This window comes from Triturus cristatus, chromosome 11, assembly GCF_964204655.1.
Source record: "Triturus cristatus chromosome 11, aTriCri1.1, whole genome shotgun sequence".
In the NCBI taxonomy this organism is placed as follows: domain Eukaryota; kingdom Metazoa; phylum Chordata; class Amphibia; order Caudata; family Salamandridae; genus Triturus; species Triturus cristatus.
The window spans coordinates 420320881-420335011 of NC_140594.1; the positions used below are offsets into that span (position 1 = coordinate 420320881).

The 14131-nt window shown below is 48.7% G+C and overlaps 1 protein-coding gene across 3 annotated transcripts in view; it reads right to left on the reverse strand.

The window, feature by feature from the left end:
• Nucleotides 1–14131, reverse strand: part of LOC146784361 (RNA/RNP complex-1-interacting phosphatase-like) — a 141818-nt gene that overhangs the window by 105455 nt on the left and 22232 nt on the right. For all 3 annotated transcript variants that reach the window (XM_085636199.1, XM_085636198.1, XM_085636197.1), the window contains exon 3: nt 1526–1657. In XM_085636199.1, the coding sequence (XP_085492325.1) occupies nt 1526–1657 (132 nt within the window). The remainder of the gene's footprint in view (nt 1–1525; nt 1658–14131) is intronic.

Consider the following 14131-nt stretch of genomic DNA (forward strand, 5'->3'; position numbering starts at 1 on the left):
GCTTTTGGGTGGGTAAAGGGTTAAAAAATAAACACAAAGGTGGAGTTTGAGCAATCAAAATATAAGTGGAGCCATTGGAATTATTATGTAGCAGTAATGAACCAAAACATAATGCTCGGTTGACAAAATTAAGCAGAAAGGAAAGTCAAATTGTAAGGCAATTATGCTGCCCTCTTAACTAGAAAAAAAACAGCTCTGCAGAACAGCAAAGCGCATTTCGTATCCATCATGTACATTTCTAGAATAAAGATGCAACCTCAAAAGGAGATACTGCATTGTGATTCTTCAGAAACCTGAGTGCCCTCTTGAAGTAACTACAGCTTTGCAAAACTATTGTGATGTAAACACCAATTTGTATTAACAGTGAAACAAACGGTAAAGAAGGAACCAATTCATTCACCCAGTTTGAAAAGCTTTTAGTTTGTTTCCGACAAAAGCCCTTCAGATATTTACACCACAGGGGCAGAACTGACACTAGGAATCACTACGTGATAATGACTTTGGAAAGTGCCCAGAGCTGCTTTGCACAACATTTACCATAACTTTAAAAATGTTTGATCTGCTCGACTTATTAACATTTCTTAAAAATCAGCAAAATACGTAACGGTGGTTTGGGTAGCGAGTGCAGTAAATTCATATTTATGTGAAAAGTGCAAACGCTGCACAATCACGTCCATAGCATGCTCAACCCACAGGTTATCATAGAAGTTGAACTGTAATGATTTTAACAGACTTGACAACACAGAAACGGATAGGACTTAACACAAACTGCTATCAGGCCAAATAATGGGAAATGTTTACATATCAAAAGGCTTACCTTCTTATTGCAAAAATAGACATCATGACTATGAAATTATGCACAGAGCGGGCTGCCACCACTGAAAGAATACTTCACCAGCTTGAGCTGGCATGTTGGTACATGTAGAACGATGTATTGCAGGGATGGGCAGAGGTTGACATGAGAGGAGATGATAAAAGGACTGTGGAATGGGATGTTCTATTTAAGAGTACAGCCGGAAGGGTACATGTGAGAAAGCATTCATGTCAAGTGAATGGTGTGTAGTTTTTAGACACGGCGAATACATTGAGAAAGTAACAGTATGAATGGAAGTTGGAATGCCAATTTTGCTGCAGTTCGGGCTAAGTGACAGTATCAATAAGGAATAGTGATAGGCGGATGGTTTAGGCAGTTTCAACTAAGTTTTCCAGTTTTATAATGCACTGGTTCAGTAATTATTCTCTTTAAGCAATGAACAATAATTTCAAATGGAGCTTTTAAAGACCTGTGTTGGCTTGAAAGGCAAACTGGTATCAGAGCTTAATTCTATTCCTGCCCACACCCAGGCAAAGAAGAGGGATTGACATCCAAATAGGTTCACTTTGGAATCCATTCCTTAAACTAGGGGGACACAAACAGAAAATTGCAGCTGAAAGGAACCAACCGAAGAAGCAGCCATGTAAAATATTTTGGGGAGCGGGCAATGTGAGCAAGTCAAGCTACCATTCCTCCCAAAACGTCACTTACCTCAGGATTGTAATAGCGTTTCGTGCAAGTTAAATCAATTATCATTCCAAGCTCTTCATTCTGCTCCTTAATCTTTCTTATTAGATGCGGAGGAGAAAAGCGTTGCTTTGGAGTCAGCTTTGAATCAAAATCCTGGTTAAAAAAAAAAAAAGCCATCAAAATAGGTGAATTACATTCACTTGTCTTAACATTCCCTTATCTGTGAAAAGCATTTTTTCCCCAGAACGTAAGAATTTGCTTATAGGTGCCATAAGACCAGCCTTTCAAAAGCTCCTTTCTGATGTAATTTTTAAGACTTTAGGACTTACTCATACTTGGCTTCCCATCAGCTGGTGCAGTTTACATTACTGTTAACTGACCCTACTTCACATGGGTGACCTTCAATCAGACCTGCACTTTAGGACAATACTAAGCATGCAGGGAGTTGAATTTTACGTTTCCAGTTTTACATAAAAGCCCACAATGTAATCCGAGAGCTAGATGGCTGAAAGTCACCCTAATTATATGGGCCTACTTAGGAACTTTAAGAAGCAATTTTCACGGCTATATTCCCAGTGGTCCTACAGAGAAATCCCCTCTGCAGTCTTGGAAAAAGATCATGCAGAAACATATCTTTACAACTCTTGTGCATTACACACTTGCAGCAGGGTTGTGCTACAAAGCATGCATGTATTTTGACACACTTCAATAAATAGGTATTGCTACTACTGGAGAGCCCAATGACATTTTAAGAACACAACAGAGAAAGTCATAGCCCACAAATTAGAATGCATTCAAAGAAATTATCTTTTATTTATACTGTAATTCATTCCAGTTTGACAGTTACCCAGAATTACTATTACTCAATTTAACATGAACATAAACCACCAATTTCAATGTAGGAGACTCCCATTTTGCTGAAGTGTTGCGTGACGATAGAAAACGGGTTCAAGTGTCATACAAAACAATTTAATCTTGCCAGTTGCATGCTGCACTCTGGCCAGACACCAACAGCATGCTGGCCTGAGGAAAGGCGCAACCAGTAGGGGCTCAACTAAGTAAGGCTTCTACAAGTTACTATGCATTGAGGGGAAAAAACTGGAAGGGCTTTGTGGCCTTGCTCTATGTAAATCAGAGTGCACCAAAAAAAGTGTGTTATCAAAGGTAAGTAACTTGTTCATCTGATGATCCATAGAGGTACAAGAACTTCTCAAACTATTGATTTGCGGAAATTACCCATCACTAGGAACGCCATTTATTATTACTCAGGTGGCATGGGTGTGGGAAAAGTCGGTCACTAAGGGCATAAAGAAGGCACCCTATGCTCAGCACCTCCCACTGGTGGCTGCGCCCCTTCTTACGTATTTGGGATTCCATGGACATTACAGGTTGGTTGGAGGGGGGCTGTCTGAACAATCGAGATGCGTTTCTGAAGGGCAACTTCCGATCCGAGGAGGAAGTAGAGGTTCACTTTGAAGGGGGTCGTAGGCAGTTTTTGCAGTATGCGAGCATATCGCGCACTGCCCACGAGATTTGGGCCACCTTCCTCGGAGAGCTGGAGCAGTCCCAGGTCCTGCAGGTGATTTTACATCTTTTAAGGGTATTAAAGCTCAGTTGAATGCAGCCCTTAAATCTGATAAACGGACGAAAACAGCATTTGAACGACTTGTCTGGGACAGAGAGCTAAAGTATCTCCTTACAGAAGGGGAGTGGAGTAGAGCCCAAGAGCAGGTGTGTGAAGCGGCTAGTAATGCCAGATTTAAATTGGTGCAGTTTTACTTTCTCTACCAAGCATTTCCAACTCTGCGTTGCCTACACAGGGCCTAGCCGACAAGATCTGCAGACTGCGCTACGTGCAGGGTAACTCCTGCTCAGTTTGATCATGCTGCATGGGGCTGTACGCAGTTGCACACGTATTGGAGAAAGGTACATAGGGAGATATGTAGGGTGACTAGTATAACTGTAGAACTCACCATGCAGCATTGCCTGCAGAGGCTGTTACCTCTACCAAAGAAGGGGAGGAAGATGTAGATCAAATATGCCCAATTGGGATTAGTGCTAGCGTGATGACGTGTAGCCATTCACTGGGCCAGTCCTGCCTCACCAACTAACTAGGTGGAAGACTGATTTCCTGGAATGGGCAGCAGTGGAGGAATGCGGGCTTCGGGAAGTACGCACTGACAATCACGCAGAAAGGGATCTTGAGGACTGATGTAGCATGTTAGCCATGTTGGATGGAAGCGAGGCGAAATTGGGAAGCGGGGCGAATTTAGCCACAGAAGGGGGGGGGGGGGGGGGCGACACTGTCGTCACTGGGGACAAAGGTACATTCCCAGAGGCTAACACCTGAGCTTATGCACTCAATTTCCTAGCCTCTAGCGAGTCCACATCAGAATAGAAACTAAATAAGTCTTATATATGAACTCCTCATATGTCACATCTCAGTATATGGACATGTGTTTGCTGATTGCTCGGTGACCTGTCTCCATGCTTTTACTTGAAACTCCAGTTTCTCCGCTCACCACACGTTGCAATTATCAATATACTTTAAGATAACATGCTGTGGTGCTTGTATGTATTACTAAAAAAAAAAAAAAAAAAAAAAAAAAAAGGCAGACCATAGATTGCTCACCTTGGAGCAAATACCTGACCAGTACCTCCCCAAAGTGGAGAGTCTGGTTAGAGGACAAGCCGGACATTGATGTCCTGGCAGTAGTGCTACAAGAACATATGCGCTGTACGCTCTTGCAGATGTCATGAACAGGCAACCCTGGCACCAATTCGGTGGTATGCTTGGCCTATGGTTGAATGGGCTCTCAGGTCTCCAAGGTGCTGCTTCTAGGCAGTGCGCAGCCGATCTTCATACACCCACCTCAACATGGTCCACCTCTGCACAGCCTTCCCTTTCTTTGCTCCAGAGAACCCAACACAAAGTTAAACATCCACTCTCGGATCCATGGTATGATCTATTTAAAAATAAAAAATAAAGCCTCAAAGCTCTTTTTGGGGGTCCTACCAATGGAGCATAGCCTCCTCTTAAGAGGTGAATGGGAGCAAGGAACATTGGTAGAGTGATGAATTGCCCAAGATGGAAGGGAGTAACAACTTTCTGTAAGAATGCCACCATAGTCCTCTGCTTTAATTTGTCCAGATAAAAAATGTAGTGTATGGTGGAGAGTGCCTCAGTTCACTCACATGACAAGCTTAATTGCAAATTGGAAGTCAGTCCTCAAGGTCAGGATAGACAGCAACTAGCCAAGCATTGGCTCAAATGGAGTACATGCGAGGAATGGCAAGACCAACACAGTCCCACTGTGCTATCGCAAATGCCTTGGGAGGAACATGAGTCAAACCTTGAATAAATCTCATCACACCAGGCAATTTGAACAATGAAGGTTGGTCCGATCACCATAGAAAGGCTGAAAGATACAACATTTTTTCATCTTTTACACTGCTCACTACGAGTCCTTGATGAATTAAACACAACACAAATAAAAGGCCATCTGACACCTCTGCATGTATGGGGTCTGCATTTTTGGTGCTGCATCAGTTCACAGAATTTAGTGGGCATCAACCACCTCAGCCGTCCAGTCTTACGCAGGCAATTGCAGCTGCTCAATCTCCATGCATGGAGGTGTAATTTGCTTAGATTCAGGTCGCTGACCCTGCCCTGTTGCGGAGACAGGCGGTCCTGCCAAAGCAGTAGCCTGATCAGTGGACAGATGCTCATGCTTGGGAGTTCCAAGTAGCTTTCTCTCCTGGCCGAATCCGGGGCCAACAGGATGGCTTGGGCAAAGAGAGGTAATGGCAAAAATGTGTACAGGAGCCCCTTGTTCATTTAATCTGAAATGCGTCTCCTAACTAGTATTCTAACAGAAACTCCAATGCACAAAATCTTCAACACTTTGTTTGACTGCTGTGAAAAGATCTAGTTAGGGTACTCTTCAGTGATGGAAGATGGTCTAGCAATCAATCAATCATAGGCATTTATAAAGCGCACTACTCACCCGGAGGGTCTCAAGGCGCTGGGGGGGGGGGGGTGGTCCGCTACTGCTCGAACAACCAGGTCTTAAACTTCTTCCTGAAGGAGAGGTGGTCTTGGGTCAGGCGTAGGTCGGTGGGGAGGGCGTTCCAAGTCTTGGCGGCCAGGTGGGAGAAGGATCTTCCTCCTGTTGTCGCTCTGTGGATGCGGGGGACGGCTGCGAGGGCGTGACTGGTCGAGCGGAGGTGGCGTTTGGGAGCGTAGAAGTTGAGGCGGCTGTTGAGGTAGGTCGGGCCTTGGTTGTGTAGGGCTTTGTGTGCGGTGAGGAGCCGGAAGGTGATTCTTTTGTTGATCGGGAGCCAGTGCAGGTCTCTCAGGTGTCTGGAGATGTGAGTTCATCTGGGGACGTCGAGGATGAGTCTCGCCGAGGCGTTCTGGATCCGCTGGAGTCTCTTCTGGAGCTTGGCGGTGGTACCGGCGTAGAGGGCGTTGCCGTAGTCCAGTCGACTGGTGACGAGGGCCTGGATGACCGTTTTCCTGGTCTCGGTGGGGATCCACCGGAAGATCTTACGTAGCATGCGCAGGATGTTGAAACAGGACGAGGAGACGGCGTTGACTTGTCTGGTCATGGAGAGGGAGGAGTCCAGGATGAAGCCCAGGTTGCGTGCGTGGTCTGTCGGTTTGGGTGCGTTGCCCAGGGCGGGGGGGCCACCAGGAGTCGTCCCAGGCGGAGGGTGAGGAGCCCAGGATGAGGACTTCCGTCTTGTCTGTGTTCAGTTTCAGGCGGCTGGTCGTCATCCACTCTGCCACGTTTTTCATCCCTTCGTGTAGGTTGGCTCTGGCGGTGGCGGGGTCGTTGGTCAGGGAGAGGATCAGCTGGGTGTCATCGGCGTAGGAGATGATGTTCAGGTTGTGTTGGCGTGCGATGGCCGCAAGGGGGCTCATGTAGACATTGAAGAGTGGGGCTGAGCGAGGAGCCCTGAGGGACGCCGCAGATGACTTCCGTGGCTTCTGATCTGAACGGGGGCAGGCGGACTCTGTGTCCTTCCGGTGAGGAAGGAGATGATCCATTCCAGTGCCTTCTCCTCGATCCCGACGTTGCTGAGGCGCTGCACTAGGGTGCGGTAGCAGACAGTGTCGAATGCCGCGGAGAGGTCCAGGAGGATGAGGGCCGCTGTTTCTCCGTTGTCCAGCAGGGTTCGGATGTCGTCGGTGGCAGCGATGAGGGCGGTCTCGGTGCTGTGGTTGGCCCGGAAGCCTGACTGGGAAGGGTCGAGGGAACCAGTCGTCTTGAGGAAGGCTGCCAGTTGCTTGTTGATGGTCTTCGATGACTTTGGCTGGAAACGGGAGGAGCGAGATGGGGCGGTAGTTCTTGAGTTCGGTGGGGTCCGCCGTTGGTTTCTTTAGTAGAGCGCTGAGTTCGGCGTGCTTCCAGCTCTCAGGGAAGGTGGCGGTGTTGATGATGTCCCGCAGGTGGGGTGCGATGACAGCGTCGGCCTTGTTGAAGATGTGGTGAGGGCAGGGGTCGGTTGGGGATCCGGAGTGGATGGAGTTAATCGTGCTGATGGTGTCTTCGAGGTTGATCGGTGTCCAGGCGTTGAGGGTGGTGGTGGGGGGCGTTGGTTTGGTCGTGGGGAGCGTTGGTTGTGTTCTGAAGCTGTTGTGTATGTCAGCGATCTTGTTGTGGAAGTAGGAGGCGAGGGAGTTGCAGAGGTCTTGCGATGGGGTGATGTCGTTGGTTCCGGCGTTGGGGTTGGAGAGCTCTCTGACGATGTTGAAGAGTTCCTTGCTGTTGTGTGCGTTGTTGTCCAGCCGGTCCTTGAATGCTGTTTTCTTGGTGGCGTGGATCAGTTGATGGTGCATTCGGGTGGCGAGCTTGAGGGTAGTCATGTTGTCCGGCGTTGGGTCTCTTCTCCAGGCTTTCGAGGGCTCGGCAGTTCTTCTTGGAGCTCTTGAGTTAGTCGGTAAACCACGGGGCCTTCTTGCTTCCGGGTCTGCTGGGTGGGGTCCTCAGAGGGGCGAGCTCGTCCACGCAGGTGGAGATCCATTTCGTGAGGTTGTCGGCGGCTTGGCTGGGGTTCGGTGAGCTGGTGGGAGGGTGCTGGCTCAGGGATGCGGTGAGTTGTTCGGCTGTGATCTTGTTCCAGCTTCTTCGTGCAGCCTGTTGCTGGTGGTGGTGGACCGTGGTTCTTTTGAAGGTGAAGTGGATGCAGCTGTGGTCCGTCCAGTGGAGTCCAGTGGCGTGGCTGAAGGAGATGTCTTTGCTGGACGAGAAGACGGCGTCGAGTGTGTGTCCGGCGAGGTGGGTGGGGGTGGTCACCAGCTGCTTGAGTCCGAGGGTGGGGAGGTTATCAAGCAGGGTGGTGGTGTTGCGGTCGTTGTTGTTCTCCAGGTGGAAGTTGATGTCTCCGAGGAGGATGTAGTCGGCAGAGGGGAGGGCGTGCGGGCTGATGAAGTCGGCGATGTCTTCGCTGAATTGAGTGCGTGGTCCCGGGGGTCGGTAGATCAGGGTGCCTCTGAGGGTGGTCTTGGGGTCGGTGTGGATCTGGAAGTGCAGGTGTTCGGCGGTTGTCAGGGTGTTGTCGGCGTTGGTCGAGATACGGATGGTGTCCCTGTGGATGATGGCGATGCCTCCTCCAGTCTGGTTGTCGCGGTCTCTCCGGATGATCTTGTAGCCCTCTGGGATGGCGATGGCAATGTCGGGCGCTGAGGAGTCGTTCATCCAGGTTTCCGTGAGGAAGGCAACGTCAGGAGCTGTGGTGTCGAGGAGGTTCCAGAGTTGAACGGCGTGTCTGTGGACGGAGCGGGTGTTGAGCAGGATGCACTTGAGGTGGTTGCTGCTGGTGTTCCGTTTGGTGGGTGCTGAAGCAGTGCAGGTCCGGATGCAGGAGAACTTGCAGGTGAGGCAGCTGAAGGGTCCGTGGGTGCGTCTCGGAGTGGCTCGGTAGCACCCGGGTGTTCGGCCGGTGTTGAGTGCGTTGAGGGTGGCGGCATCGTAAGTCCGGCGGGTGGGGTGGCCTCTGCGGGGGCCAGGGGTTCTGGCGCTGGGCGCGGTCCAGGCGCAGACGGGCTTACCTTTGGCGCACCTTCGGCGCTCAATCGGTGCTCCCGCTGCGCGCGTCCGCTGCGCGGTCGCTCTGGGGGCGTTATAAGAGGGGAGCCGGGAGGGAGGGTCTGCGGGGAGGCGGGGAGCGCGGGATCCAATCGGCGGGCGGGGGGGCGGGGTCTCGTGGGAAGCGGCGGGAACCTGGGGGCTCGGTGGCGGCTGGGGCGGCGGCCCTGTGGTGGCTCAGGCGGCAGCAGGAGGCCCAGCAGGTAAGGAGCAGGCGGGAGGTGTGGGGGCGACCAGGCCGAGGGCACAGTGGTCACACCTGGGGCAGAGGAGAGGTTCACCTTAAGAGGGGAGCCGGGAGGGAGGGTCTGCGGGGAGGCGGGGAGCGCGGGATCCAATCGGCGGGCGGGGTCTCGTGGGAAGCGGCGGGAACCTAGGGGCTCGGTGGCGGCTGGGGCGGCGCTCGGCGGCCCTGTGGCGGCTGGGGCGGCGCTCGGTGGCCCTGTGGCGGCTGGGGCGGCGCTCGGCGGCCCTGTGGCGGCTGGGGCGGCAGCAGGAGGCCCAGCAGGTAAGGAGCAGGCGGGAGGTGTGGGGGCGACCAGGCCGAGGGCACAGTGGCAGACAATAGCTGCTCAGTTTGTCCACTCTGGAAGTCACAGACCAGAAAATGCCCTGGAACTCCAGAGGAGCAAAGCCTCCTCCCACAGTACCCAGGGCCCAACAACGTCATGTTTCTTAAGCTAACTCTTGGCAGTGGTGTAGCCTGTGAGATGTGGAGCCAGCACTCCACTGGAGAGCAGAGTCCTCTGATCTCCCTTTCCCCAGGTGATATTCCCTCCCCCCCACCCTCCCCAAACCAGCAGTGATGTCTGTCACCACAGTTAGCTCCAGGTAGGGAAGAAAGAATGAAAGGCCTGCTGTCCTTCAGCCACCACTGCATTTTCTTGACCTGTTACCTTCGAGATTTGGATGATGTTGAAAAGGTGGTCATGGGGCGGAGTACAGTGGGGCTTCAAGTTCCACTTCAGAGCTTGCATGTGGCACCTGGTGTAATGGGCAAGGAGGATGCACAAGGCTAAAAGTCCAAGAAGCCTCTCTCACCTGGTTCAAGGAGCTTGTCTGATACATCAGAATCATAACCCACATGGGGGGACCGGATCTTCACCATATTCCGTGAACGAACGTCTGAGAGGGACATAGACTAGTTTATGGTGAAACCCAATGATATTAAAGACATGCTGGATGACTGACTAAGGCAAGCCTACCGCCAACAGCCAGCCAACAAGGTATGTTAACTCCCAACCTTTAAAGATGGGAACAGACCACCCCCCATCACTTTCATAAATGCCTGATGGGCAATGGTAAGGCTGAAGGGGAGTACAGCAAAATGAAAATGCTCAGGATCCAAGGACACCATCCATTTGCGTGGGCTCAGGACACCAAACACGGACATATGTACCACCTTCAACGAAAATCCAAAACCTTCATGGCCTCCCACTCAACTCTCCTTAATGCACCATCCACAGGTATGCATTTCTCCTTGTTCTCAGAACAGTCATACATCTACAATGAACTCACATCTACTTGCCACTGTAGTGCTAGAGGAACTCTTGTGGTCTGACACCCTGTGATGACCTTTGACTACCATTATTTTAACTGACTTTGGTGTGTTATTTTATCCTAGCCTGAATGTACAACGACCTGCAGATGCCTGTTTCTCTTAAAAGTGTATTTCTTGAAATCTTGCAGTCTTTCAGTGGGAGCTGTCACGGAGTAGAACAGCCTTGCCAAGAACAGAGGTGTGGAATGTACTTTTTGGTCTCAAAGTGCAGTGTTGTGGGCAGTGATGCACACAATTGTGCATTGTGTTGTACATTGATGAGAATTATGAAGTTCTTACTATTGGCTTTGACATGGTCTCATGTCATCCTTTTTCCTGACTCTGCCTTGCTTCAGCTTTTCTGCATGCATAACAGCGCTTGCAAGTTGTTTGGGTTATTCACGTTCAAGGTCTACTTGGTTTTTGTTAGAGATTGTTCCCGGAAGGCTTTGTGAGCTTCGTCAAGATAAAACCTGGAACATGTGAGATTTGGAGACGGGGACGTGAGAACTCCTTCCTTACATGGGAATGCTTGCTTGAAACCTGGCCAGATCTGGTAAGATTCCTCTGGCACGGGGGGGGGGGGGGGAGGTCTCTTCCAAACCTTCTAGTGTGTTTTGAGATCATAAAGCTGAGGGTTGTTGACTCAGAAACCAGGAGTTTGGAATCCCAGTGGGGATGGAAGCGTCTACCTCGGAGCGTGGACCCTGGTTGCGGAGGCTCTCAATCACGGCTGTTTAACTACCCCAGTCAGGAGTGGGCTGAGATGCAGTGTTTGCACCAGGTGAAGTATTGAGTTTTGGTTATTGCCATTGTGATGTTTGGCCAGTGGCTTTGATCACTTGATGTGTTTTTTGGTGATGTGTGAGAGTCAAGGTGCACCTCCAAAGTACTCATTTGATGTACATATATCTTTCTGATCTCTTGCAGGACGTCCAGTATATTTGCTCGAGTCTTATTTCATATTATTTGCTGCTTCTTTATTCATCAGTATTATTCATGCATTATATTTACCAAGTGTGTTATTATATATATCTATCTCTTTGTGTATTTGAATCGTGTGCATTTGGCATCTGGGAAAGCCTTTGTTAGAGAGCATTGTGTAAAACAAAACACCAAGCCTTATTCTAAAAGAGAGAGTCCTTGCATTTTGTAAAATAAACTCTTTTCTAAAGGTTTTGTTTGTTTTGTGTTAAAGTCTTTTGCTTTGCCGGGTGTTGAGCCATCGTGTGGGAGCTGTATTATCTGATAGGCGCAAGCAAGACAGCCACTCACCAATAACTGCACCCTTGAGCCATCAGACACTGGCAATTTAACAAAAATATTTTCTTCAGATCTGAACTACATCTGAGCCAATAACATAAGCAAGTCCCATTCAATAGATTTGTGTGCCATACAATGCATTCCAAGGACAGAGCCCGATGGCATGCATCCACTTTAAATCAATACTGTTTTCAGGATTAAACCAGAGTACAATTGATTCTACTGATCCAAACCAGCCTTTGGCACTGTGTACCCTAGTAGACTTCTATACAATATATATAAGGATACTCAGTCTCCATAACTGGGATCTCTCGTCTTCATCAAAAGAGTATGCATCAAAGGGGGTGGGTGGTTATGGGTGTTTGTGCATGCATGTGGAAATATGTGGTTTACAGGTGGACTAATGAACAGTAGAGGCCATCTGGGTCCCATAATTGAATCTGAATCATGCCCACAATGGGCAAATCACTAAAGCAGCGAAGCATCATCGCTAATGTCTGCAACAGTGGTGGCTATTTGAACCAAACTTTTGTGCTATTTTCTTTCCCAGTCAACTAAAATTGCAACACTGCCATCAAAAGTGTTAATTCATAGTCAGAGTCCCCACATGCTGACTCTGCAAACCTATTGAAGGTGTTAGGTTATGTGTATTTGTAAGGCGCATCATCACTCACTAGTGTATCCTGGTGCTGTGCACTGAACACCTTAACATCAAGCATTTCGACATCGACCTGGATAGAAAGACCCCACTAGTTTTATTTTTTCTTATCAATATCAAAACAGGAAAGTCAGGAATATCAATCATTGATACACTGAATACTGATCCTTTCTATCAAGGGTCAAAAGTAGGGGCACAGACTGAGGTGAAGGCAACTGCTTCCCAACACTTTACCGTTGATGGCAAAACTGTAGATTCGGAGGCTCTAGAACATCATAATTAACAAGGCCTGGATTCCCAGGCCTGTGAAATGCACAGCCTATGTCCTGTGAGGCTTCAAAAACTCATCAACATATGTATTATAACAAGTGAAACTTGGTATAAGAACACTTGACACAAATAAAGAAGTTTCAAAAACTGTTATGTTATTTCTTCAATACCAATAACATAATACATCCTACGGGTGCCTATGTGTAACTTTCACAATAGGTACAAGCCGTGGCCAATATTGTACAGTGCAACTGCAATATATGAAACATAATTAAAAAAATTATAACATTCAATTTGTGTGACATAAAAATAGCTATGTGATACAACTCCCAATGCATTTCGGGTTCTAAACCCTTCTTCAGGGGAGCATCCCAATAGGTGTGTTGAACAAATGATGTTACTTCCGCGTAGAGCTACAACAGAAAGACAAGAAATGACGAAAAGTGTATATCACATTGATTTAGTCAAAGCAAATTACAACAACTGGATCAATAATAGGATTTGCACAGGTCATTAATTATCAAGAAGGTAAAAAAAGCAAAAAGGAAAGAAGAGACCGGAAATCACTGGTGCAGTGGTACGCAACGTGCACAACTTCCAAAGAAAAGTAAAAAGGCCCATATAGTGGAAACTGAATAGTGCAACTTTAGAAAATGATACTCCCATGCATGGTGGCGACATACAACAATTAAATGTAGATTAATATGTTCATGTAATGCTTAACTGAATAAGCATACTGATAACCGGTGATGCGCGAGTGTAAGTTAAACGGTGAATAGAAATACGAGTGAAAGCTGAGGTGATTACGACCAATGCGTGTCCAAAATAAGGCTCACCTATCTTCGTCACAGTGATACGGAGTATCAATAAACAAGAAAAATCAATGCCAGAGAGTGCAACATCGCTCCGTGGAGCCAATGGGCAAAAAACAAAGGTTCTGCAAGTGAAATACCAACAAATATGAGACTAGTACTGATGGCGTAACAAGCATTAGAGTACTGGTGAGAAAGCCAAACAAGCATTTACAATGCAATGGTCTCGGCAATATTATAGGTAGAGCTATTGGTATTGCTCATTATTTTTTTATCATTTTTGTATCCCTAAATAAATGGCATCGTCATTAGCTTTTTTTTTGCATATGTGATACCTATTGCATTAGCAGAGAGAGAGAGTGAGGTAGTGAGATAGAGAGAGAGAGAGTGAGGTATTGAAATAGAGAGTGAGGTAGTGAGAGAGTGAGGTAGATAGAGTGAGGGACAGGCAAAGCGGTCCATGCAGGAACGAAGAAGCATCTGTGGAGCCAGGACAGGGAAAAAGTGGCATCTGTGAAGACAGGGTAGGGAAAGGGGCATCTGTGGAGCCAGGGTAGGAAAAGGGGCATCAGGGGAACCAGGAACGGGGGCTCTGGGGGGCCAGGGTAGGGAAAGGGGCATCTGTAGAGCCAGGGTAGGGAAAGGGGGATTTGTGGAGCTAAGGGGCATCTGTGGAGGCAGGGTATGGAAAGGGGCGTCTGTTAACCAGGAAAGGGGCCTCTGTGGAGTCAGGGTAGGGAAAGGGGCATCTGTGGAGCCAGGGTAGGGTATTTGTGGAGCCAGGGTAGGGAAAGGGGCCTCTGTGCAGTCAGTTCTCTGTTGGACCGGTCAGAGGGATGGAGCCTCCTAGAGATAGAGGCATGGCACGGGTCACTCACAGAGACAGAGGCAGGCTGTGCCGGAGTCCATTCATTGAATGGTCTCCGGCAGCACCAGGACCCCTCCCATCCTCCCCGCACTCACTTGTCCTTCTCGGTGCCGAAGATGGAG